The sequence below is a fragment of the Plasmodium falciparum genome (genome assembly GCF_000002765.6).
Source record: "Plasmodium falciparum 3D7 genome assembly, chromosome: 13".
NCBI lineage: Eukaryota > Apicomplexa > Aconoidasida > Haemosporida > Plasmodiidae > Plasmodium > Plasmodium falciparum.
The window spans coordinates 1,850,001-1,877,634 of record NC_004331.3 but is presented as its reverse complement, the minus strand read 5'-3'; the positions used below and the strand labels follow the sequence as shown (position 1 = coordinate 1,877,634).

The following is a 27,634-nucleotide window of genomic DNA, read 5'->3' as shown; positions in this document are numbered from 1 at the left end:
CTTTAATTGTTAGATTTATTTAATATTGAATAATATATATGTAAATATTTATAAGTAATTTTTTTTTTCTTTTTTATTCTTGAAAAGTAAAAATAAATACAAACATAAGTATATTTATTTATGTAATATATAAAATAAAAAACAAAGAAGACACAAACATATATACATACATATATATATATATATATATATATATATAATTATACATAATTTATTTTCTTTACATATTCACTTAAAATTTTTTAAAATTTTTACAATTTTTTCTTTTATACATGATGTTATATATTTCTGCGAAAAAGGCTCAAGTTGCTTTTATCTTATATATAGTATTAGTATTAAGAATAATAAGTGGAAACAATGATTTTTGTAAGCCTAGCTCTTTGAATAGTGAAATATCTGGATTCATAGGATATAAGTGTAATTTTTCAAATGAAGGTGTTCATAATTTAAAGCCAGATATGCGTGAACGTAGGTCTATTTTTTGCACCATCCATTCGTATTTTATATATGATAAGATAAGATTAATAATACCTAAAAAAAGTTCGTCTCCTGAGTTTAAAATATTACCAGAAAAATGTTTTCAAAAAGTATATACTGATTATGAGAATAGAGTTGAAACTGATATATCGGAATTAGGTTTAATTGAATATGAAATAGAAGAAAATGATACAAACCCTAATTATAATGAAAGGACAATAACTATATCTCCATTTAGTCCAAAAGACATTGAATTTTTTTGTTTTTGTGATAATACTGAAAAGGTTATATCAAGTATAGAAGGGAGAAGTGCTATGGTACATGTACGTGTATTAAAATATCCACATAATATTTTATTTACTAATTTAACAAATGATCTTTTTACATATTTGCCGAAAACATATAATGAATCTAATTTTGTAAGTAATGTATTAGAAGTAGAATTGAATGATGGAGAATTATTTGTTTTAGCTTGTGAACTAATTAATAAAAAATGTTTTCAAGAAGGAAAAGAAAAAGCCTTATATAAAAGTAATAAAATAATTTATCATAAAAACTTAACTATCTTTAAAGCTCCATTTTATGTTACATCAAAAGATGTTAATACAGAATGTACATGCAAATTTAAAAATAATAATTATAAAATAGTTTTAAAACCAAAATATGAAAAAAAAGTCATACACGGATGTAACTTCTCTTCAAATGTTAGTTCTAAACATACTTTTACAGATAGTTTAGATATTTCTTTAGTTGATGATAGTGCACATATTTCATGTAACGTACATTTGTCTGAACCAAAATATAATCATTTGGTAGGTTTAAATTGTCCTGGTGATATTATACCAGATTGCTTTTTTCAAGTATATCAACCTGAATCAGAAGAACTTGAACCATCCAACATTGTTTATTTAGATTCACAAATAAATATAGGAGATATTGAATATTATGAAGATGCTGAAGGAGATGATAAAATTAAATTATTTGGTATAGTTGGAAGTATACCAAAAACGACATCTTTTACTTGTATATGTAAGAAGGATAAAAAAAGTGCTTATATGACAGTTACTATAGATTCAGCATATTATGGATTTTTGGCTAAAACATTTATATTCCTAATTGTAGCAATATTATTATATATTTAGCTCATGATATGTATTAAAAATAAATTAAAGTTAAAATTAAAATTAAAATTAAAAGAAATGAATACACAAATTATAAGATTCAAGATTATTTATAATGTATATTAATTATACTTTTATGGTATATATATCTATATATATATATATATATATATATATTAAAATTTTTTTTTTTTCTTCCTCTCATTTTTCTAATTATATAATATGCTAATATGTTATAATTTCTCATATACTTTCCTATATTAATATACTTATATTGTCACTGGACAGAAAAAAATGGAATAATAATTAAAAAAATATATTCATTTAATTTTTTTTTTTTTTTCTTTTATTCTATTTATTCATAGTTATTTATATATAATAATACAATAATTTAAATCTTATTTATATTTTTCTTTAAACATACTTATTTACGTAGTCCCATATAAAATAGTATATACATTTATGTTATATTTTTTTTTACCACACAATTAAGAAATATAATAACTTATAATTGAAATAAAATATTTAAAAAATATTGATATATAATATATATATATATATATATATATATATATATATTTCTGCATATATTATATAATGATTATATTTTATAATAAGAAAAAAGTTTAAACTATTGTATAATCTTTAAATGTATCCAAAAATAATATATATGTATTTATAAATTATAGTACTTTGCGTATCATATATTTTACATTCATACATTAGTTTTCAAATATACTATATATCTTATCATTGAGATTACAAAATATTTATCACATTCTTCTTTTATAATTTTTCTGTATAAAAAAAGGAAGAAAAAATAATGTTATAAATTTATATTTATTTTTAATGGGACACATAATTAATTAAAATGTAATATGAATAATAAAAAATACACACACATATATATATATTACATATATACTTATGATTATATGTATAATTTTTTATTTATATTGACTACATTTATGTATTCATATGTTCATATAAATTATTTTTATTTTTTTTTCTTATTAATTAAATATATATATATATATTATAACAATACCTGAATAAAATACAAAATTATGAAAATTTTGTATATATATATATAATAAATGAATATATTTTAAGGGATATGAATAAATAAACCAATACATAAATATATTATAAATATGACATATAACCAAATTCTACCAAATATATGAGTTATAATATATATATATAATGTATTGTGTGACAATACTCGTATGTATTTATATTTTATAACATGTTTACATTTTTATATCCATCTCTTATATATACATATATTTTTTCTTGTCTTTGAAAAGTATGAAGTTATCATGTTCTTTTTCCTTGTGTCGTTTTAGTTGTAACACATCGTTTAAAGTATTCAATAGAAAATATGGAAATATATGTACAAAGGGATTATTTAACTCCATACCAAAAAATAAAAGAAAAGAAATGTTTTTTTTTTTTAATGATAAAAAAAATTATTTTAATGCTTTGTACAATAAGAAAAATGATAAGAAAGATTTAATGAATGAAATGGATGAATTGTATGATAATATTTTAACATGTAATTGGAACGATTCTTTTAATTTTGTTTTAAATGTACCTATATGGGAAGGAATATTAAATACAATAGATGAAAAAGTAAAAGCATATGAATACGATGAACAAATAATAAAAAAAAAAAAAGAATTAAATCAATTACTAGATATATTATTTATATTAGAAGATATAAGAGATCATATTAATGAATTACTAGAACAATCTAGTCGTTCAAAAGGTTTAGCAGGTGCTCATATAATGTGTTCCTTTGAAATTCAAAACATGAATGAACATATAGAACTTTTAAAAAAAAAATATGAAGAATTGTTGTTAACATATCCTTTATACAAATATCAAATTGATTTAGTATTAGGTAGAGGTCTAGCTTTATTAAGACAACGATATGTTTTTGATTGGAAATATATGCACGAATATTTCTTCTAATATTCAAAAATAAATATTATTACATTGAAATTATATATATATATATATATATATATATATATATACATATACACATTATTTATTTATTTATTAATTAATTTATATATTTTTTTGTAACAATAATAAATAACTTTTTTAAATTTATATCTATTATAGATATGTATAAGAAAAGTAAAATATAAAACAATTAATCAAAGACAACAATATAAATGAATACACTATTTTTTGTATGGTTTATATAAAATGTATAAAACTTAAAAATTAAATCATCAAACGCAAACACAAAAAAAAAAAAAAAAAAAAAAATATACATACATATATATATATATATATATATATATTGATATATTTTATTCCTTTAGCAATATATAGTTTTTCCTTTTTTGTTGTCCCATTTTTGAGAATATTATTTTTTTTGACATGGTTGGGAATAGAAAAGCTAGATTTTTTTTCTTGGATAACGCTATGGCATATGATAATTGATCATTTTCATTTATGGTAAATGGTGGAGATTTATAATCTCTTATGTATTTAAAATATTGCTTACTTTCCTCTTTCTTCTTCGTATTTTTGTTCGACATATCATTTGTATGTGTCTCTTTATCAATATATACATCATCTCTTTTTTCATTATGATCCTCTGAGATATTTTTATTATTTATATTTATGTCACTTTTATTAAATGATGATACATTGTTTATATCGTCATTATCTTCTTCATGATTATTTAGAATGTTCATTTGATCAAGGCTCATATTTTTTATATTTTCATTATTTAAATATTCTTTTAATTTTTCCATTTTCCTTAATTTAATAATATGTTTTTTAATTAAGAACTTACTTAAGCTAATTTTTTTTTTTTTCCTAATTTTATTTGTATTATTCTCAAATTCAGCATCTTCTTCATTATTATTTTTATTGTCATCATTTTTTATATTGTCATCATTTTTTATATTGTCATCATTTTTTATGTTGTCATCATTTTTTATGTTGTCATCATTTTTTATGTTGTCATCATTTTTTATATTATCATCATTTTCATATAGATTTATAATTATAGGATTTTTATTAATACGATAGGAACTCGTGCCTTCCTTTTCATCCTTAATTTTCTTTTTGTACAAACTATAAATGTGTTTATCTCTACTTTTTTGTATTAAATGTAATAAACCATAGAATTTGTTATCATTCGATTTATTAGTTTGATTACCTGATGTAGTTATTTGTTCTGTGTCACTTTCTATGTCCATAATACCTTGTATATATTTATTTTCCCATACAGATATATATGGAACAATCGGATAAATATTTTTTATCTTTTCATTTTTTAATATCGGATGCCTAAAGAAATGATTATAATTCAAGTATTTTTTTTTGCTGTTAGCGGAATCTATTTTTTCAAGTAATAAATCATCACTACTTTGTTCAATGAATATTTTATCTTTTGTATTATTATTTAATTTATTTTTTTTATTTTTCATATTTTTTATATATTCAGGGATAGTTATATTTAGTAAATCTATATCATCTTTTTCAAAACATGAAACATAAGGTATGTTTGAAGAAATATCTTTTAAATTTTCACTTAAATTTTTATTATTAATTATTTTTAATAAAGTATCATGTTCATCTTTACTGTAATTATTTACACTAGCATATTCATTCATGTCACCTATATAATTAATATTATTTATTTCATATACATCATCATTTATCTTATTTATTTCTTTCATATTTTCTTCACTCGTTATTTTCTCCACTTGTTTTTGTTTTTGATTTTGATACATATTTTCTTTATTAATCCAATTATTTATATCTTCATTTTCTTCAATATTAATTGAATAAGAAATTGGTAAATGCATCGGAATACATACCTGACGTTCTATATCATTTAGCCTTTCTATTTTTTCATTAAGTATCATGGTATTATATTGAAAATTTAATATGCTATTGTCTACATCATGTTTTAGAAATTTTAAACTTTCATTAATATTTGGAACGTCAACTTTAATATTGGTATCACCACAAAATTTTTTAAATCTTGATTCATTATGATGTGCCTGTTTTTTTAAAAGTTCATTGCTTCCTTTCATGTATCCTTGTTCTTTTTTCTCTTTATAAATATTTCCTTCCATCATAATATGGTCTCATTTATTGACATATATTTAAAGATGATCATATGAAGTTATATTGTTATTTGTTTTTTTTTTTTTTTTTTCTTCTTTTTTTACCTTAAATGAATTAAAAAAGAGAAACATAAAAAAAAAGAAAAGCTTTTAAAAAGGGAAACGAATCAAAAATAATAAAAAAAAAAATTATATTATATATATATATATATAATTAATTAATATGTAAATATTGTAATAATTTTTTATATTATATTTTGAATTATATTATAAATGAACCTTTAAATGATATAAAAATATATCTTCCTATTTAAATATCCTTTCATATAATTCAAAAGGTATATAAAATCATATATATTTTAATTATACAAATAAATGATTTGATAAATATATATTACTTATTTATTTAATTTTATTTTATCTTATTTTATTTTAAATATTATTGTTTTATCCCTTATTTATATTTTCTTCAGATTGTGAAAAAAAAAAAAAAATTATTTCTTTTATACATATGTTATTATTCTTCCATATATTTTATTTATAGTCCCTTTTATTTATTTTATTTTTTTAAATATCATAATAATATATATTTAAAAACAAATTTTATCATATAGAAAAGTATATATAATAAATATATAGTTTATATTTTTTATTTTATTTAAATAGGCCTGTTTTTATGAAGGCAAACTGGAAAAAAGAAAAAAAAAAAAAAAAAAAAAAAAATACACTCTCTATATATAATTAGATAAATAATGGATATATTAGAATTGAAGAAGTTTTAAATATTTAATCAAAACAAGTTTAAATATATAAAAATAAAAAATATGGAAATATGCTATAATGAAAATAAAACTATAAATGAATAAATAAATGAATAAATAAATGAATGAATAAATAAATTAATAAATTAATAAATAAAATAAATAAATGAATAAATAAATGAATAAATGAATAAATAAATAAATGAATAAATAAGTAAATAAATATATAAACAAATAAACATATAAATGAACATATATTATATATATATATATATATATATATATATATGCCATTTTATTTTTTCTTATTATAAATATTTGTACAGGGCAGAATTATTGGCGCCCAAAATAACAGTAGAGTTTATTGAATTTTTTGAGTTATGCAATTCCCTATATATTTTATTTATCAATATAGCATTATTACATGGTATTTTATAAACCGTATTTGTACTTGTATTCGTTCTTACTATGAGTCCATGACTAGATGCTCGTATTTCTGTTATATCCTCTATTTTTATAGACCATATAACTATATCTGTTTTTTTTTCGGATAATAAGAAATCATTCTTTTGAGCATTAGTATTAGCATATAGATTTGCATATATAATTACCTTTGGATATAATAATAATGCATAATGTGATGGAGGATGATTTTCTTGTTTATGTACTGTTAAACATTTCATAATATTTTTTGAAAATTTCAAACCTAAGCATTCTCTTAATTCTGCTTCGTTTATATTATATTCTTTTAATTTTCCATATTCTCCCCATAGCATTCTTGGTTTTCTGTGTCTTTTAGTCTTATATTTATGACCACCTATAGGTTTCGATACTTCTGCTTTTATTCCACGAGTTACATCAGATACAGCTTGTCCTACTTTATCTAATGGTTTTACTAAAGAACCTGCAACACCTTTTCCTATTCCTTTGAAAAATCCACCAAATCCTTCTTTTTGTGCCCCTTCAATTGGCTTCGTTACAATATTAGATAAACTTAATACTCCTTCACCAATATTTTTAACAGCACTAATTAAACCTTCTTTCATATTGGTGTTCGTCTTAAAGGTTCTCTCCTTTTGTCTTCTATTAATATATTCGGAATCAAATGTTAAATTTGATAAAAAGCTTCCAATTCCAACACTCACATTATCTACTGCATATACAGCTAAACCTATAGTATTTCGACCAATTTCTAATGGTATCTTAGGTATATTTATTAAACTACTATATCCTACTATAAAACCTAAACATGCCAAAATAGAATGACTATACTTATCTTTTAGTAATGCATAAAAGGATTTAATACTTACACGAATATTATTAAAAATTTCTTGATTTAAGGTTACAGGTGCACCTAATAATTCTAATTTTCCCGATACCATTAATATTCGTAATCCTATTCGTAACAAATCACTCATCATGTGCATTTTATCTAATAAAAATGAACACCACACTATTAAGGTAAATTTATCTATTTGCATGTATTGGATATTTATGGCTAATGGTATTTCTGGTGATTTGTAATTTACATATACAGGTAAAATCGTCCATTTCTGTATTTCTTCATATAACAAATTTTTTTTTTGAACAATACTTATACTTTCAATATATTCTGCTGTTAATAAATTTATACCATTCAAAGTTTCAGCATCCATTTCTATTTCTACATCATCTAACGAAACTTGTATTTTTTTAAATATAACATCATTATGTGATATAAAAGACCTTTCTACATATATATTTAAAAAGATCTTTTCTTCATTTGCATTCATATTTTTATTTAACACACTACTACTATTATTGTTATAATTGTTATTATTATTACTACCACTAGTAGTAGTAGTAGTAGTAGTACCTTTATTCTTATTATTATCATATAGAGGATTCATATGATTATTTTTGTCGTTTGAATTACGATCAAATGTTTTCTTAAAACGAAGGAGGTCACTCTCATTAATTGTAAAACTTTTATTTTCATTACGATAATTCTGATATACATTATTACTACCACTCATATCCCCTCCACTTATCATATTATTCATATTATTACTACTACTACTACTATTATTATTATTTGAAGAACTTATTCCCCTATTCGCTAACAACACACACTTTTCACAAGATTCCAACTGACAATCTATTTGTACATCTGTTATTTTTATATCTATTACCTCTTCTTCATTTTTCATATAAAACAAAGCACACAATTTTGATAGTTCAATAAAGAATACTTCCTCTTTTAATATATTAGATATAATACTTACACCAATCTGGGTTACATTTATTATTATATGCACATTTTTATATGTATTACTTATCATCTTCACAGATTCATTCTTATAATAATTATTAGTACTACTACTAATACTATTATTTTTATAACTACCAGTACCCCCATCCTTCTCATCTATATATTTTACATAATGATATTCATCATGATCTATAATCATTTGTTTTTGGGCATAAACACTATTTTTTGATAAACTTAAACTATTCTCTGAATTCTTATCTATAATATTCCTTTCATTTGAAATATCTTTACCATTTATTATATTATATTTTTCTATATTTACCTGATTTTCCATTTCCATATATTTCTTCTTTTTATTTAATCCTAATTTAATGTCATTATTAGATGTAACAGATTTGTCACAACTATTCATATGTTTGCTGAACATAATATTATTATGTGAACTATTAGAATATGCTATTTCATCTGTTATATTACTTTTATTATTCATCATATAATAATAAGAGGAACGATCTAATAGATTTGAGCTTATATTTAATTTATGGCTCAATTTTATGGTTATCAAATCTTCTATATATTCTATACATATAACAAATGTAATATTATAATAATTTATATAATATGTTTTTTGTGAATAATTATATATAGCAAATTTTAAAACAAATGGAGATTTAGGTATTATTTTTAAATCTTCCAAAACTATTTCTATCTGTACATTTCTAGTAACATATATAAATGGATTTACCCATCCCAAATAACTATATTTATTTGGCTCTATATTAAAATAATGTTCCATATCTGTTGGTTTTAAAAAATTACTTAAAAACATATTCTTTTCCATATAATTCTCTTCATCGTGAATTTTCATATGTCTCGTATCATCATGGAATGTTCTAATCTTTAAATATTTTGCAATACTTGAATTATTATATGCTATAAAACCTTTCTTCTTATTTTCTAATTTTTCTATGATAATATTTTTCGTACCTCTATCAGGTATACACGTTATCGCGTATACATCAGATTTTTCGTGATTTCCTGTATTAATTACCATATAATTTGTTCCAACAAAATTTTCACTAGGATATATAACAGACGACCAATATATATTTTTATTCAACTTATAATATTTATTTCCATTACTCTTTATTACATTTTTCGGATCTAATAACATATGGTTCTTCTCCTCATTATTAGTTCTACATGGATCTAAACATTTAAATTGAAATAGTAAAATGCTACTTTTTTTGGTAAAATATAAAGGAGATGTATCATTTGCACGAACTCCTTGCATCTGGTCATTCTGATATTGTTTAATTAATAAGGGAAAATTCAATTTATTACTAATAATAAATTGTGGAACCACTGTAATTATTCTACTTATAATATATGGAATATTCGTTGTTTTTATTTTTTCTGTATTTAAACAAAAGGTATAAAAAAAATTTTTACAAATCACATTGGTTTCTGTATAACTACCAATCGGAGGTAATGTAGCTTTGAATAATATTACAGAATTATTTACAGGTGAAGGGTAATTAAAATCATTAAATATATCATTGTAATCTATTATAATTGCATTTTTACTAACATAACGACTATCATTTTTATTAACATCATCTACATTACCATAACTTTCGTTTGTATCGTTATAATCTTTTCTATGATCTCCTCGTTTATCATACATCCTATTCGATCTCTTCATATCACCCTTAGAATAATAATTATACGTATCATCTTCAACATTATTATTACCACTGTTCACATTATTGTTCGGTTGAGTATAAGTTTTGTGAGGTAATAACAAATCAATCTGGGAATGATCCCCTAATAAGGTTATTCCATTAATCACAGGATAATATTTATTCGAATTTATTGCCTTAATTCCTAAACCTGTTCTATCTATAAAACATCTTGGTAAGGAAAAAATATATAATTGTTTATTTCCTAAGATACTACTCAAAGAATTAAAATATCCACTAAAGTTTTTAATAATTTCAACTTCGACTGATGCATATTTTTTAAAATGTAATGAAAATCTAGTTACAGATTCTTCATCATCTTCTACTAAAAATAACTTTTCAGACCATTCACATTGTGAATTCCCTATTTTCATCTTTAAATTCAAACAAGTATATTTCTTAATTTCATATATATAAAATATAGAAAATGGATTTAATCTTCTATTCACATATCCTTTTACTAATGGAGAAGATAATTCTTTTTTCTTATATTTTATTTCTTCATCTATATGATATATTTCTCTTTCTAATTTGTTCAACTCTTGCATGTATACATGTTCACTATTATTGCTATTACTACTATTACTATTATCTTTGTTACCTTTTACTCTAGATGAACTATCACTATAAATTTTACTTCCTCCATATTTTGATGAATTCATCTTATTCAAATATGAATTTATATCCTCACACTGTTTTAATAACTTTGCTCTCTTATTTTTTAATGCATCTATTTTATTCCTTTCTTCATACATATAATCATTCTGCTTTTCTTCTACTACGTCAGATGTTATTATTATGTCTACAAAGGCTGGTATAGCATTTACAACACTTACATGAGGATATATAGTAATAATTTTCAAATTTTTCTCAGCAGGTAAAGCACTTATCTTATTTTCAATCTTTACCAAGAAATAAAAAAAATTATTTCCACTACCGTTACTTTTATTTATATTAGACATGAAGGAATTCATATCTTTGTATTTACACTTTTTCACATACGTCCCTTGAGATATATCAGAACTAAAAATATCAGACCATCCATTTTCTATATTAATAGACATAGGATCTATTAAATCATTGCTTCCCCCCTTGTCCTTTTTTAATAAATCATTAATATTTGATTTATTACCATAATAATTATGACTACTACTACTACTATTATTATTATTATTATTATTATTATTGTTCGCAATATTTGTGGTGGGACCACCAGCTATTATGTCATAATATTCATTCTCTGCTGTTATCACATTGATAGGTTTAAAAGACATGTACACATGAGAAGGTCCACAAAAAACACACTCGGGTGCTGATAATAAATACTCATGATTTAATATTACAGTGAAACTTAAATTATTATTTTTCTGTCTTAATTTTATATTCGGATTAATATTCAAACTATTAGATACCTTATAATTTTTAAATGAATCACTATGATTAGGATATAAAGTATTTATAGGTATAGTCCTATTCTCTAATGACGTTAATAATATAGGATTTCGACTACCATCAAAAAAACAAAATTCTAAGGGAATACCACATTTGTTTATAATTCTAACGGTTGATGACATAAATAATATTTTATAATTTGGCATAGGAGATATAATTTCACATACATTTTCAACCAACGATGTTTGTGGCAAATAATTATTTTTCAATCTATATTTACATGCTATATATGTTTGTTTAATCATTTCTTCATTTCTTCTTTCCCATTCATTTATCTTGTCAATATTTTCTTTATTTAATATACTCGATTTATTATTCTTATTAGTACTCATACTATTTTTAGAAACATATTTATCGACCATCTGTTTTGTTGGTGTATTATCATAAATACCTTTGTTACACATATTATTATTATTATTATTATTTATGGATCCATTAGTTATGTCATCGTCTGCCATAATCCCATCAGTAATACTATAATTTTCCATAATTTCATTAGTCTTTTTGCTAGAAAAATTATATTTATATTTTTCATCAAACACAAAATCACCAGGCTTCAATAAATGTATAACGTTGCTATTTTTCAAAGATGTAGTTAATGATGTACAACTATTCTTAATCAAATTTATTATTACACATTCTGTGTTTCTTAAAAAGGGTCCAACAAATTTATTCGATGAAAAAATAGAACTTGAATCATTTTTCTTTTTCTTATTATATTTAAAATAATATTCATAATTCAAATTATCCCTTTCATCAATTGAATGGGTATCATCAGTTGATTCATAATCCTCACAGCTATCAGAAGAACTATCATAAGACCCTTCTTCTTCATCATTGACATCCTCATTAGCATCATCATTTTCACAACCTTTTGTATATAAATTCAATGATTTATCAACCCGTTGCTCATTATCTAATACCTCATTGTTTCCTTCTACCATAACATTTAAGATATTTTCATTTACATTATTTTGATTCATGTCTTGTCTTTTTTCAGATTCTCTATCACTGTGATTACCATTAATATTATCATTACCTTTTACATTATTGTCCATATTGTTACTCCTTGAAGTATGGTCCGTTTTACTAATAGTACTATTAGTATATTTTCCTTCCCCTTTTATAATACCCTTAACGTTTTTATAATCATTCCACATTTCTTTGTTTAATAAATACATATTTTGATCTTCCAATAAATGTATATTATCCGTTCCTACCTTGTTACCACCATCCTCTTCCGCTTTCATACGCATTTTTTTCAAATACAATTCTATATGTTTCTTTTTATTATTGTCATCATACATCATATTTTCCGTCCAAATGCTATTTATACTATTTCTCCTAATACGTATATGTTCCTTATGTTGATTGTAAATTAATAAATTTTCAATAGTTTTCTTTGGATTTTTTGTAATCATGAGATCTAAAACAATATCTCTTTTACTAATATTTGAAAACATATCATGAACTATATTCACAACATTTGTTGGTGGAATGGGTATCAAATATAAATATAAACATTTTTTTTCTATTAAGGAGTTATTTTCTATTTCGTTGATTAACAATCTGTCTAATGATATTAATTCATTTGTTGTTATAATTTTTGCATATACATCAGGTATCATATTGAAAAGATCTTCCTCAGATATATAATCTTCATTCCCTTCATTATGGGTACTATTATCATCTGAACTAATTAATGTATGTTCCATCATTATATTTTCTTTTATTTCATTTTGTTTTATGCCATTTTGTTTTATATCATTTCCTTTCATTCCATTCGCCTTCGTAACATTCTCCCTTTGAATGAATCCCTTTTCTACCTTTTTCTTTTTCTCATCCCATTTATAAGATTTTATAGTCATATTTGTCCCATCCGCCTCGTTCACACTTTTGTATACATTTTTCATAGTGACAGATTTTTTTCTCTTCATAATTTCTTCAATCTTACTTTCAGGCATTAAAAAGGCATAAAAGTATTCGCTTGTCAAATTAACGTAATATATTACTGAGTTATCTATCCTATTATAGTATGTACTACGATTTTCTTCTTTTTTTAAAAAGTCATCCAAATGAAAATCATTTGCTTCCTTACCATCTGTATCACACGGAAATGAATTAAAAACCGAAGAACAATCTTCGAATATGCTCTTACTCTTAACACTCATATTTTTGTATTCCAATTCGACGGATCCACTATCACATCTGGAAAAGTCATTTAGACTATTCATCTGTTCAGATGTTTCTATATCCTTATTAATAGATGTATTCCTAACATTTAATTTATTATTCATATCTTCCATTAATATATCATTTTTTATACATTCACTTACATATTTATTATCCTTATCATTATAATGGTCTATTTCCTTTTTGGCATTTTTTCTTAACCCATTAGATACCTTCTCAGAAAAGACTGGCACGAATAAAAATAACAAATTAATTAACTGAGGTGTAATATTAAACCACAAAGCTTTGATACTATTAATTTTAATGATACTTATAGGAGATTTGTTTGCTTCCTTATCTTCATCATATTCGTCATTTGGAAAAATATTATGTATATCTAATGAAATATTGCATTTCTCAAGAAATGGTTCCCATTCACCTATACAATTATTAAAATATTCTAACTTAGAATTTAAGTCACTAATATTATATGAACATTCATCAGTATATAAATTAATACTTATGTTCATACTAAATATCATTCTTAAAATGGGAACAATGGAATTTCTTATATTATCTATAAAGGTACACATTACATTATGTAACTTTATATTAATTTTTATATCTCGATAACTATTTGTTTGATTATTATTATTATTATTATTGATGTTGTTATTATTACTACTACTGTTATTATTTATATCTGATATATCATCATATTTCATACCTCTCTTATATAATATATTTTTTTCTCCATGTAATTCACTTAAAGATGTATTGGAATAACTTAAAGTATTAGTACTTGAAGAGACATCAGATATTTTTTTATAATATACATATTCCATCATGTTACTAGAATCAGTATATATTTCATCCTTATTACTAAACTCGTTATATTCTTTCTGATCTAATTTCTTTTCCTCAATATGACAATCTACTATACTTTTCTTTTCATTCATATTAATTTCATCATTTCTTATATTCTTTATTTTATTATGATCATTTCTCTCCATTTCCTTTCTATTTCTTGCATCTTTCTTTTCCTTCTTTCTTATAATTTTTTTCCTTCTCTTCTTTAATATATTTATACTTGTTATTTGCAAATCGGATCCACAAAACAATTCGGTCTCCTCCTTGATATTTGTACTTATATAATAAATATTGTTTTGCATAAATTTATTCTTTATTTTTTTATGTATAAAAGTTAACGGTGGTATAACTGGGCCAACTACTATATTTGTAAATGAACTAGGGACATCACCAAATAATGTGGATGATGCTTTCAATAATATTTCAACATCGTCATTTGATAAACGTATATCAAAATTACCAATATTTATATCTAATTCAAAAACGGTTATAAATGGTGAATTGTTATCTTTTCTTATTACACTACTTTTTAATTTATAATCCTCAGTTCTTGTATCAACTGATTCGTAAACAGCTTCACCCATTACATTCAAATTATCACATAGTAATATTTTCTTTTTATGATAATTATGAAGTGGGTTCGATATATTCTTAGGATCAAATATTTTGTTATTGTTATTTTTATTGTTATTGTCCATATTGATGTTATTATTATCGTTACTGTTGTTTTTATTATTATCCTTATTGTTATTGTTATTTTTATTGTTATTTTTATTGTTGTTGTTATTTTTATTGTTATTGTTATTTTTATTGTTATGGTTGCTTTTATTGTTCCTCTTCTTAATAGTATCATACTTATAATGTACATGAGATGACGATACATAATTAATCCTCTTCACTTTACTATCTATTGCATATATTTTTCTAAATACAATACATTTATTAAATAAAGAAAATGAAAAAACAAAATTATTTGACCACATTATTATTGGATGAGATACTTTTTCGACATCTGTAAAAATAATGAAATTCCCATTATTCACTTTAAAACTTACATGAAATGGTTTATTATCTAATTTTAATACTTCGTTTATATTTGTTATTATTTTATTTTTCTGTTCTTTTAATTTCCCTTTTATATATTTTGATTGTTCTAAAACACTACTACGTCGAATAATTTTCTTCTTTTTTTGTACCCAATGTTTTTCATTGTCTTCTTCATTGATGAGTTGAACATTTTGTTCAATAATTTCTTCATCATAATGAATTCTTTCTCTTTTAAACACATTTTCTTCGATATTTATACTGGTATTTTCCTTACAGTTGATACTACTCTTATTATTACTATTATTATTATTATTATTATTATTATTATTAATATTTTTATTTTTATTTTCATTTGAGGTATTTTTATATTGAGATCTAGTACATCTAATACTAATCTGTTCCTTTATATGTTTTTCTTCCTCCGTCTTCGAACACACAACCTTTTTTTTTCTATGGATACTTTTACTTTCACTATTCTCTACATATTCATGACCCTTTATCTTTTTCTTTTTATTTTCATTTTTGTAAGATACAATATAAGGTGATGGCTTCGGATACAAATGTAACGTGCTCAAATTAAATCCTGTCGTTAAAAATTTATATATATCTATAAAAATAAGGAAAAAAAAGCAAATATACGCATCATCAAGTTCAATATTTAATAACAAATCTTCTATGAAAGAATTAATTTTTATTTTTATTCCTTTTTGTTTTTTCCTTTTCTTCTTTTCATTTAAAAATACATTATTTTCAAACATATATATTAATAAATTTTTATAATCTTTTATATCAGATTGTGTCGTAACAGAAATATTATTACTACTATTATTATGTAGTTTTTGTACTTTTTCATCATATTCATCTTGAACATCTTTATTATTATAAAAATGTGACCCATTATTATCATATATTTTATTTTCTCTATTAATTTGATACGAATTCCTTTCCACATTATTATACTCATATACATTACTCTTATTAAGAGTATCATTATATGCTTCTTCATTATATACATTTTTATACAACTCATGCGCTTTTTTATTTTCCCTCTTGAACTTTTTCTTTTCATTTTCAATACAACAGTAGGCTACCCTTTTGTAATAATTGATTGAATTTTTCCTAGCATCATCTATATACAATGAATTACCATGTAAATCAAAAAAGTAAACATAATAGAAATCTAAGAGAACTAAACGAAATGACATACTTATATATTGGAATGTTATAATGGCTACAGGTGTATTTGTATCAAATGCTGTTTTAATTTTTAAACTTTCAAAATTTATATATACATATAATTTCAAGCCTGTCTTTTTTGTTACATTCTCTTTTGAATCTTTTATTATTAGTTTATCATTTGTTAATGAATCACTTTTTTTTTCTTGGTTCATTGACATATCCAATTTATTTTTACCGTGATCCATTTCCTTATCAATAGTGCGATCGCTATCATACACATTGTTATTTATAGCACCATCTCCAATTTCATAATTATTTACCTTATTATTATTATTATTATTATTATTATTATTGTTGTTGTTGATATTATTGATATTATTATTGTTGTTGTTGTTGATATTATTGATATTATTTATATTGTTCATTATATCTTCCTTTTTATTGTCATTTGTTTTTCCTTTCATTTCTTTCCTATTATTAAAATTGTTAAAATTCATGTATCCTTTTTTAAACCACTCCGAATTTATCATACTGTCTAAACTCACATCCTTATCACATATAAAGCACATTGGGAAATATCCCTTATAACAAAAGTTTTCATTTATTATATCCAACAAAAAAGCTAATTGAAATACTGTTAAATCTAAACATAAGTCATTTCCATTTAAATATATAAATATACCATTCCTAGCATTTATTAAACAGAAACCTAAATTTACCTTATGCAAGATTTCCCCTTCTATATTACTACTACCCCCATTTTCACAAGCTTTACTTTCTATATCTAATATATCAATATATAACGTAAAATCTAATTTCACCAAATCATTATTTACACTATTCCTTTTTCGCTCTAATGGTCTTAATTGTTCCTTAGATACAATATCACTTCTTATAAAAGATTCATTTTCATATTTATTTTTATTTATTTTTTCCTTTTCACTTCTTCCTTTATATTTCTTTTTTTTTAATATCATTTGTCTTCTCTGTGCTACTCTTATTTCTTCCGTACATTTTAGAGTGTAAGAATTTTTAAGTTTTAATTTGCTTAAATGGAATTGTAAATAAGATTCAATGTATGGTATATTATTACTATTATATGTATTACGACCAATTGAATTTTTATCATAATTGGATTTCATATCACAATCAAAATTAGTGTTATGTATATTCTTATTATTCACATTATTATAATTGTTACACGCTTCAGTCTTTGTATCTTTTTTTTCATTGGAAAGAATATATTCCTTTGAGCTTCTTTTTGCAATATCATTTGTGTCCTCATTTTCCTTTGTGTTATTATTACTAGTGCTACTCTTAAAATATCTAGAAACATTTTTCACCTCTCCCTTATAATTATATATCATATTTTTATCTTCAGGTATGATCACTATAGGATCCATAAATGTAAAATTAAATAAAAAGTATTTGGTCTGAGCAGCCTGAACTACCTTTTTATATGATTTACTAATAAAAACATTTAATATACCATCATCTAAATATTCCAAAAATAATCTTAAATCTTTCAGGTAAAAAATATAATACATTCTTGGAATTTCACATAATAAACATATATTATAATTCCTCTTATCATTATATACTTTTATCTTACCAATAAACAAATCTTCTTTGGATTCTTTATGCATTGTTTTCTTTTTCTTCTTTATTTCTATAGATAAATTATCTAGATTTATATTATTTAATATATCTCGACTATTTCGTCTTTCCGAAAATGTATCCTCTGCTGTATATTCTTCTTTTTCTTTATCATCATCATTCTGCATTGCATTTAAGTTCCCTTCTTTTTTTCCATATTTTAAATGACTTAACATATTTCTATCCTCATTCTCGATATCACTTGAACCAAATCTTTTCCTATCTTTAGAAATAAACAGGTCGTATTTATAATCGTTAATATTATTAGATATAATGTTCTTATTATTCATTGACATTATCCCCTTTTCTATATTCAAAAACATCTTCTGATCAAAATTGATATATATTTTATTTTCATAAAATATGTTACTCACTTGAATTCTAGAAAAAATTTTCTTCTTCTTCCAGAAGGCTAAGGAAGCACTTTTTATAAAACAGTTGAAAAAATATTTGGGATATGAATTTTGTTGACCGTGTAATTTGGGTAATGTATCATTAAGTCCCTTACTAAGAATATTATCATTCAAAATGTTATAATTATGATTATTAATAATATCATCATTATTAATCATATCATCGTTATTATTAATATCATCATTATTATTAATGCCATTATTATCATTTACAGTGTTAGCATTATTAATATTTATTTCTTCATTATTTTTTTCATTTCTTAAATTAAAAAGCAGCTTATTATCAGCTATCATATTTAAATCTTCGTCCCTCGCATAATAAGGATTCATAAGATGTATACCTTCTGCATTCATTTTAACATTATCTTTGTCCATTTCTTTTTCTTGTACATTATTTATTATATCATCCTTATCCTTTGCAGATTCCATATCTAAAATATTTAATGAATCCTTAACATTTTTCAAAGTTTCTTGTACACTTCTTAAGGTATTTTCAGATATGAACATTTTATAATTTTTTAAATCCTTTTCATTTTTTAATTTATTTTTTATATATGTCATATCTTTTTCTATACCATATTGTAACGTTTTCTTATATTCTTTCATTGTTTTAAAAATCTGTTTTATTGTTTTATATTTCCAATGTAATTCGATATCACTAATAATAAAATTAATATGAGTTTCTTCAATATTCTTTTCATTATGTTCTTGTAAAATTTGAAGACTTATAGATAATTGTTTTTCTTCAATAGCATCCATAAAATCATCATCTTCTTCCTCAACATTTTTATTTTCATCATTTTCTTTTTTCCCATTCAATTTGGTCTCTTCATTTTTTCTATCTATATTCATACCAACATATTTATTAAACTGATTTATTCCACTAGCAGAAAATCTATTTGTGCTCATATATTTTCCTCCTTCTGCTCTATTGTTTATTAATTGTTCATTATTTATAATAGAATTATCAATCATTACATTCTTGATTGAACCTTTATGTTTTCCATTTGTGTATACATTATCATCCATCACTTTAGCAGATTCGAATCTTTCTAAACTACCAAAAGCATTTGACCCTATATTAAAACTATTCTTCCTAATATGACTGCTATTATTATTAATATTATTGTTGTTGCCCATCATAAAATGATCTTCTTCTAATACGTCGTCTATACCAACATTTATATGATTATCACTTTCCATATCAATTTCCTTTTGTTCAATACTATTATTGTTATGACTTTTCTCTTCCAAATATGTAGATAAGGATCTAAATAAAAATATATCCTTTGAATTTATATCCTTCGTTAAAGTAAAAAATATAGGTTGCTTATTACTAGGATCACAAATCCATAACTGTTCAATTTCCATTTTAATAATTTTCCTCTTCTTTTGTAAATAATTCTTATAAAATATACCACATGCTTCATATTTCAATATTTCACAATTTTTCTTATTCTTAATTGAAAAAGAAGAATTTTTAATTAAAAAATCAATATCATATAAAAACGACTCTTCTTCCTTTGGCATACCTTTATTATTCATTTCTACCACATTATCATTATCTTTATTCCCTTTTATAATATCAGTAATACTATTTCTTTTCTGTACACCACTATCGATATTTGACATACTTGCTCTTGTAATATCATCTCCTTTCATTATATCTCCCTCCTTTTTTTCAACTGAAGTTTTCTTCTTGTTCTTATTAAATTCATTCTCATTTTTATTTTTAGAATAAACTCCAGTCAGGTATCTAGTTATCGATGTTGGAACTGCTAATATAATACTAATAGCATCTGGATTAATTTGAAAAAATATTCCATCTAATATAATATTTGTTTTCAAAATTTTCAAGTCATATTCTACATAGATTTTTACTGGAATTGGTTGTAATATATAAAATTTTTCACCTGTTAATACCTTTTCCTTTATACTATTAAAATAACTATCTTTTAAATCATCCATTTCGGTATTATCCATTGCATTATTTGAAAATAATCCTTCTTCATTTATTTCTAAATATATATTACTTTTATCCATCTTCTTATATGCTTTTGTTGATTTATGCAAATCTTTTTGGTTCTCATTAAAAATTATATCCTTTTTACATTTTTCATCCTTCTTCATATATCCTGAGCCTATTTTTAAGCATGTTATTTGCGTTTCATTAAATTCAAATATTAAATTAAATTTATTATAGGTACATGGGTGTTCTGTTTTTGCTACCAAATTACCTAAATGCAATTCCACTATGCCATTCGTTAAATTGTCAAAATGTAAAATGGGACCACATATATGTATATAAAACTCAAATAATTCTGGAAGGTGTTGAACAGCTCTATTATAAACATTTTCTCCTCTTTCTTTTAATCCTTCTAATAATTCGGATTGTTCCATTTTTTTTATTTGTAATAATGCTTCTTCGTCATCCTCGTCATCATCATCCTCATCTTCCTCATCATCATCGTTATTATTATCCTCATTATCGTTATTTTTGTCCTCATCATCTTCATCATTATATTCACCACATTCATCATTATTATCATCACATTCATCATTATTATCATAATTATTATCATTATTTTTATTACTATCAGCATTCATATTTTTATGATCATCTTGCTTTATCGTATCATTTTCTTCATTATTTACATCCTTCTTTATACTTCCAATTTCATGATGGCTCTTCTTATTTTTATTACTTCTTTTTCTTGTGCCCGAAATTGATTCCTTCTTTTTAATAACACCAGGTGAAGTTTCTTCCTTTTGTTTTTGCTTTTCCACAGATAAACTCACATTTTTACTCTTGTACTTTTTCATTGCTGTCTTATGACTTTTATTAATTATATCTAATAGAGGAAATGTAAATGACAATATACTTTTAATTAATAATGGAGATAAATAAAGCTCCAAAGGGTTCAGTCTTAATATAGTGGATAATGTATTACCCTTTTCTGTTACTAAATGGTTAATTTCTAAATAGGCGCAAACAGTTTGACTATATAATAATGAATAGAAAATAGAATTTTTATATAGACTTCCTGATGTATTCATATTATATGGAAAGGAATTTTTATTATTCCTAAATTCCATAAATACCTTATTTTTGTGTTTTGCTATAAAATTTTGTAATTCAATAATAAACTTCCATTGGAAATTATCATGATCATTATGATCAACAACTGATTGTAGAGATAAAGAAGAATATATTTGATAAAAATTTATAGACAAGATATTTACCCGTTCATATCTTACACGTCTTTTATTTAATTTGGAATCAGTGGAACTTAAATTTATGGAACTTGTCAATAAGGTTTCACAACTGCTATTTATACTTAATTCATCTTTTATAATATCATTAAAATTTAATTTATCTTCTTTTATATGTTGTCTATTATTAGTTACTTCACTTTTGTTACTTACCCCCCTAATATATATATTGTTATTATTATTATTATTATTATGATTATTATGGTGATTATTCACATTTCTATTATCTATTATCCTCTTTTTACAATCATCATATACATTTATCGAAAAATTAGCTAGTTTAAATTGAAAATCATATTTTGATGGCATAACAACATCATAGTTATCATCATTTGTCATAGCTTCTTGTATCATAAACAACTCATTTTCATTTATTATATCCTGTTCACTATTTAAAATGTTTTGTACTTTATTCTCAATTTCTTTTTTATTGCCTGTTACCCAAGACCACCAAGATTGCTGCTTATATATTGAATCATATAAAAATTTCTTCTTTAAATTTTTTTCTTCAATAAATTTTTCTAATGTGGTTCTACAGTGTAATCTCCATTTTGCCAAATGTCGAACACCCACAACATCATATAAAATTTGTAATCTATTAATTTCTTGTGCAGATAATTCTGTATTGCTTATATTATATTCTTCTCCTAATACTTTATTATATAGATTTATAAATTCGTTTTTCGTCTCATTTCTTAACGATTCGATATCTAATCGAACTGTCCATGCATGCTTTAATAATAATTTATTTGTTTGATTCCTAGATTTATTAGCTTCATTCATTATTTCTATAATTTTCGTTATTTGGGTCTTCGTGAGAGTAATACCTTCCCATTTATCACTTATTTCTAATTTAGCTTTTAATTCTTTTTTATTACTTGATTGTTCTACTGGTAATACTAAATCGAAGGGTTTTATTAAATATTCAAAATTATAATTATGTAAAATAATATTTTCTTCTTCTTTTAAAAAACTGCTTATTCTATTTAAGGTGGTTTTTAAATAATCATCTTGGGTGCTACTATCACAACTACTTAATTTTGAGTAATCATGTGTGTCTTTATTTTGGTCATTATTATTTAAATTATTATCATTATTATTTAAATTATTATCATTATTATTTAAATTGTTATTATTATTATTTAAATTATTATCATTATTATTTAAATTATTATTATTATTATTTATATTATTATCATTATTATTTATATTATTATCATTATTATTTAATTTATTATGATTATTATTTAAATTATTATCATTATTATTTATATTATTATCATTACTATTTATATTATTATCATTACTATCTAAATTATTATAAACACTATCTTTTATTTTTGACGAAATATCAAATATTTCCATATCCTCGGTATCTGTCTTATTCATATTAGGAAACTTTTCATTACTTAATGAAAGTTCACTTTTCTCATATTTCATTTCACTTATGTTCTTACCATTTGATGAATTCTTTACATTGTCTTTATTTTTATCATCTTCCAATATTTCTACCATATCTTTACTTCGTTTTTTATTTTTCTTCCTAATTTTTTTCTTTGTCCTTGATTTTATATCACTATTACTATAAATACATAATCCTTTAAATTCAATTATATGATTCAATGTTTTATTTTCTGCATTTGAATTTGCTTGTGTTGACATCTCGTCGTTATTTTGACAATTTTTGACTGAAGAGGATTTCAAAATAAAACCAATAGAGAAGTTTTTATCTGGATCCTCAAAATGAATTAGTATATCTTGAATATCTATTTGAATATTATTAATAATTTTATTTAATAATTTAAATATAAGTGTAGATTTTTCAGAAGATTTCTCATTATTTTTTTGTAACTTAATAAGAGAAATTTCTTCTTCTAATAACTGTAATCTATGCATTTTTGCTTTTCTTAATTCTTCAATAATAACTTCTTCACTTTTTTTATAACATCGTGGTTTTATATATATGTGAACATTTTTTATTAAAACGCACACAGGGTTTTTTCCTAAACTGCTCCATGGTATCTGTATATTTATTCTTCCTATATTCCCATGAATTATCTTAAATGACAAGTCTAATATTTCAGTTATTTGTGGTTTCAATTTTAAATTCTCTAATACAATATTACCAGACCATACACCCAAATGTAAATTCCGTTCTATACCTTCTACGTATGGAGCCAAAAATTTATTCAACAGTTTTTCAACTAGTGATTCGAACATTGTTATGCTTTTTAATCTTTTTTATATTTATTTTTATTAATCTTTCTTTTTTATTTTTTATTTTCCATTATGTCCTTATATATATATATATATATATATATACATGCATACATATACATACAGTACATATTTTTTGTCAATTTTTCTATAAAAATACCAAATACATATGATACATGTATTTTTATAAAATTCTTGAAAAAATTAAAATTACAAAAAAGAAAATAAAAAAAAAATTTGAAACAAACAAAAAAGAAAACAAAAACAAAAAAAAAAAAAAAAAAAAAAGGAATAAAATAGAAAAATTAACGAAAAAAAAAAAAAAAAAAAAAAAAGAATAGCAAAAGCTAAAAAAATGTATAATTATAAAAACATATCATTGTTTATCAATTTTGAACTTTTTTTACATAATATAATTATTACTACATTTTAAAATTGCCATAAGGCTATTATTATATAAAATTAAAATAATATTTATGTATACATAATATATAAGAAAATATAAAGTTTTTGCAATATATTCATTAATTTAATATATATATATATATATATATTATATACATATACAAAAATATGTACAACACTTTCCATAAAAAAATTAATATATAAAAAAATATATATACATATGATACATATATATAAACATACATTTATTTCATAAAATAAATACATAAAAAAAAAATAAAAAAACAATATGTTCATTAAAAAATAATAACATAAATATTTATATTATAAAATATATAAATATATAATTATATATATATATATATATATATATATATATATAAATATATATGTATGTATATATATATATATAAAATATAAGTGATATATATTTTTTCAAATTTCATAAATGATATCTATTAAATTGAATGATGATATAAAAAAAAAAAAAAAAAATTTTTTTATTTATTCAATAAAAAGGTTATTTACCTAATATCTTTGTATATTATTTATTTACATTATTTTACAAAATACTTATAACAACTAATGCTGAATTACATACACAGATAAAAAAAAAAAAAAAAAAAAAAAAAAAAAAAAAGTATTTATTCTCTGCAAAATGTAAATTTATGTGTGTATTATTATAAATGTATATATTTATAATATATATATATTTTTTTTTTATACTTGATTTCCATATCAATATACACATAAGGGAAACAGGAAAATATTTTTGAATATATTTATATTTAGAATAAAAAATAAAGTAAATTAATTAAACTTACGTTGATATTTTAACGAACAGTTGAGGATAAATTAGAATAATTTAAAAAAAAAAAAAAAAAAAAAAAAAAAAAAATTTTATTTCATATATTATTATGCATGTTCATAAATTATCTAATATATTTTTTTTTATTTTTATTTTATTTTTTTTACCAGAAAATTTTACAAAATATTATATATTTTGTAAAAAATATAAAGTTCAAAGTTGTTACTTTAATTGAAATTAGAAATACATAAATAAACATAATATAATATATTTTAATAATAATATTTTGGTAATATATAATGTTATCACATTAAATTTATTAATGATGTTCTTAAAATTTTTTGTTATATGTTTATAACATCATCTTGTTTTTAAATACAATAAAAATATTTAAAATATAAAATAAGATAAATTTAATAATAAATCAAACTTTTGTATCTTAAATTATAAGAACTTATAAGGAAATAGGATATTCTATAGAATTCTTTTGCTATCTTTCTTATATAAAATAAAGTTTTCAAGATAAATAAAACCTTTCCATATATAAATATATATATATATATAATAAACACACACATATACATATATGTATGTATGTAGATATATTTATATATAAGATTACTTTTAGTATATTTCATATACTTTTATTTTCAAGGCCTAATCATATATCATAAAAGTATGATTAAATATGAACATATATTTTAAAATAGATTTAATATTTTTTAAGGTTGTTATATCACAGTCTTTTTATTAATAAAATATATTAATAATAATTATAATAAATAAATTTTTAATTTTATTATTTAAAAACATTTAAAATAGTATAAATTTTTATATGTATTCTTTTACACATACTCATAAATGTTATATATATATATATATATATATACTAAATAATAATAATAAAATATGTATGTATTCCTCTACGTATAATATATATAATATTTATATAAAAATACATAGACAAATAATAAAAATGTATACATGTATAATTATATTAAATATATAATTAATATATATTATTCAAACTCTATGAAAAATAAATACATGAATTTAGCCATACAAAAATTATAAGAATATATATATATATCAATCTATATAAAAATATATATAAATATTAATATGTAAAATTGAAAACATTAAAATTATTTCCTTGAAAAATACTGTTCATTAATTTCTTTTTTCATATCTTCTATTATTCCACATGGATGTTTCATAATAGTTTCTTCGATATGATCTAAATCGATCACCACCACGTCCTCCTCTTCTATCTGTACAACAAGAAAAAAAAAAAAAAAAAAAAATTATAAATAAATAAAAATATAATACAACATAATATAATATAATTTATATGTTTATTCACACTTTAACATATATATATATATATATATATATATATATATTATTGTTGAATGTCTTACATCTTCTTCTATAAGATTTTTCCTTTAATATTTGTTCTGGGGTCATAACATTTACTTCTTTTTCGTCCAATGGTTTCTGATAACCTATTTCATTTTTGTCAATTTTATCCTCATTTTTTGATAAAATAATTTTCATACATGGAACAGTAGTAATAAATTCAACAGTTCTGTTATTTGCTTCTTTGTTTTTATTGTTTTCCTCATCTTCTTCTTCTTCTTCTTCTTCCTCTTCTTCATCCCCCGATTTCTTGTCTTCATTTTTTGCG

The 27,634-nt window shown here is 21.9% G+C and overlaps 5 protein-coding genes across 5 annotated transcripts in view; 2 read left to right on the top strand and 3 right to left on the bottom strand.

The window, feature by feature from the left end:
- Positions 1–272: 272 nt before the first annotated feature.
- Positions 273–1,619, top strand: PF3D7_1346700 (6-cysteine protein; the record flags this gene model as incomplete). The annotated part of the gene is made up of 1 exon (XM_001350145.1): positions 273–1,619. The coding sequence occupies one exon, from the start codon at positions 273–275 to the stop codon at positions 1,617–1,619; it is 1,347 nt and encodes a 448-aa protein (XP_001350181.1).
- Positions 1,620–2,909: 1,290 nt separating this feature from the next.
- Positions 2,910–3,575, top strand: PF3D7_1346600 (conserved protein, unknown function; the record flags this gene model as incomplete). The annotated part of the gene is made up of 1 exon (XM_001350144.1): positions 2,910–3,575. One exon carries the CDS (start codon positions 2,910–2,912, stop codon positions 3,573–3,575), a length of 666 nt encoding a protein of 221 aa, XP_001350180.1.
- A 350-nt stretch (positions 3,576–3,925) lies between these two features.
- PF3D7_1346500 (conserved Plasmodium protein, unknown function) lies at positions 3,926–5,713 on the bottom strand (the record flags this gene model as incomplete). The annotated part of the gene is made up of 1 exon (XM_001350143.1): positions 3,926–5,713. One exon carries the CDS (start codon positions 5,711–5,713, stop codon positions 3,926–3,928), a length of 1,788 nt encoding a protein of 595 aa, XP_001350179.1.
- Positions 5,714–6,770: 1,057 nt separating this feature from the next.
- PF3D7_1346400 (VPS13 domain-containing protein, putative) lies at positions 6,771–24,737 on the bottom strand (the record flags this gene model as incomplete). The annotated part of the gene is made up of 1 exon (XM_002809027.1): positions 6,771–24,737. The coding sequence occupies one exon, from the start codon at positions 24,735–24,737 to the stop codon at positions 6,771–6,773; it is 17,967 nt and encodes a 5,988-aa protein (XP_002809073.1).
- A 2,380-nt stretch (positions 24,738–27,117) lies between these two features.
- PF3D7_1346300 (DNA/RNA-binding protein Alba 2) overlaps positions 27,118–27,634 on the bottom strand; it is a gene marked incomplete at both ends in the record, with an annotated part of 990 nt that continues 473 nt past the window's right edge. Inside the window, 2 exons of the mRNA XM_001350141.1 lie at positions 27,118–27,218; positions 27,369–27,634. The exon at positions 27,369–27,634 is cut by the window's right edge and continues 27 nt beyond it. Coding sequence (XP_001350177.1) covers positions 27,118–27,218; positions 27,369–27,634 — 367 coding nt within the window. The remainder of the gene's footprint in view (positions 27,219–27,368) is intronic.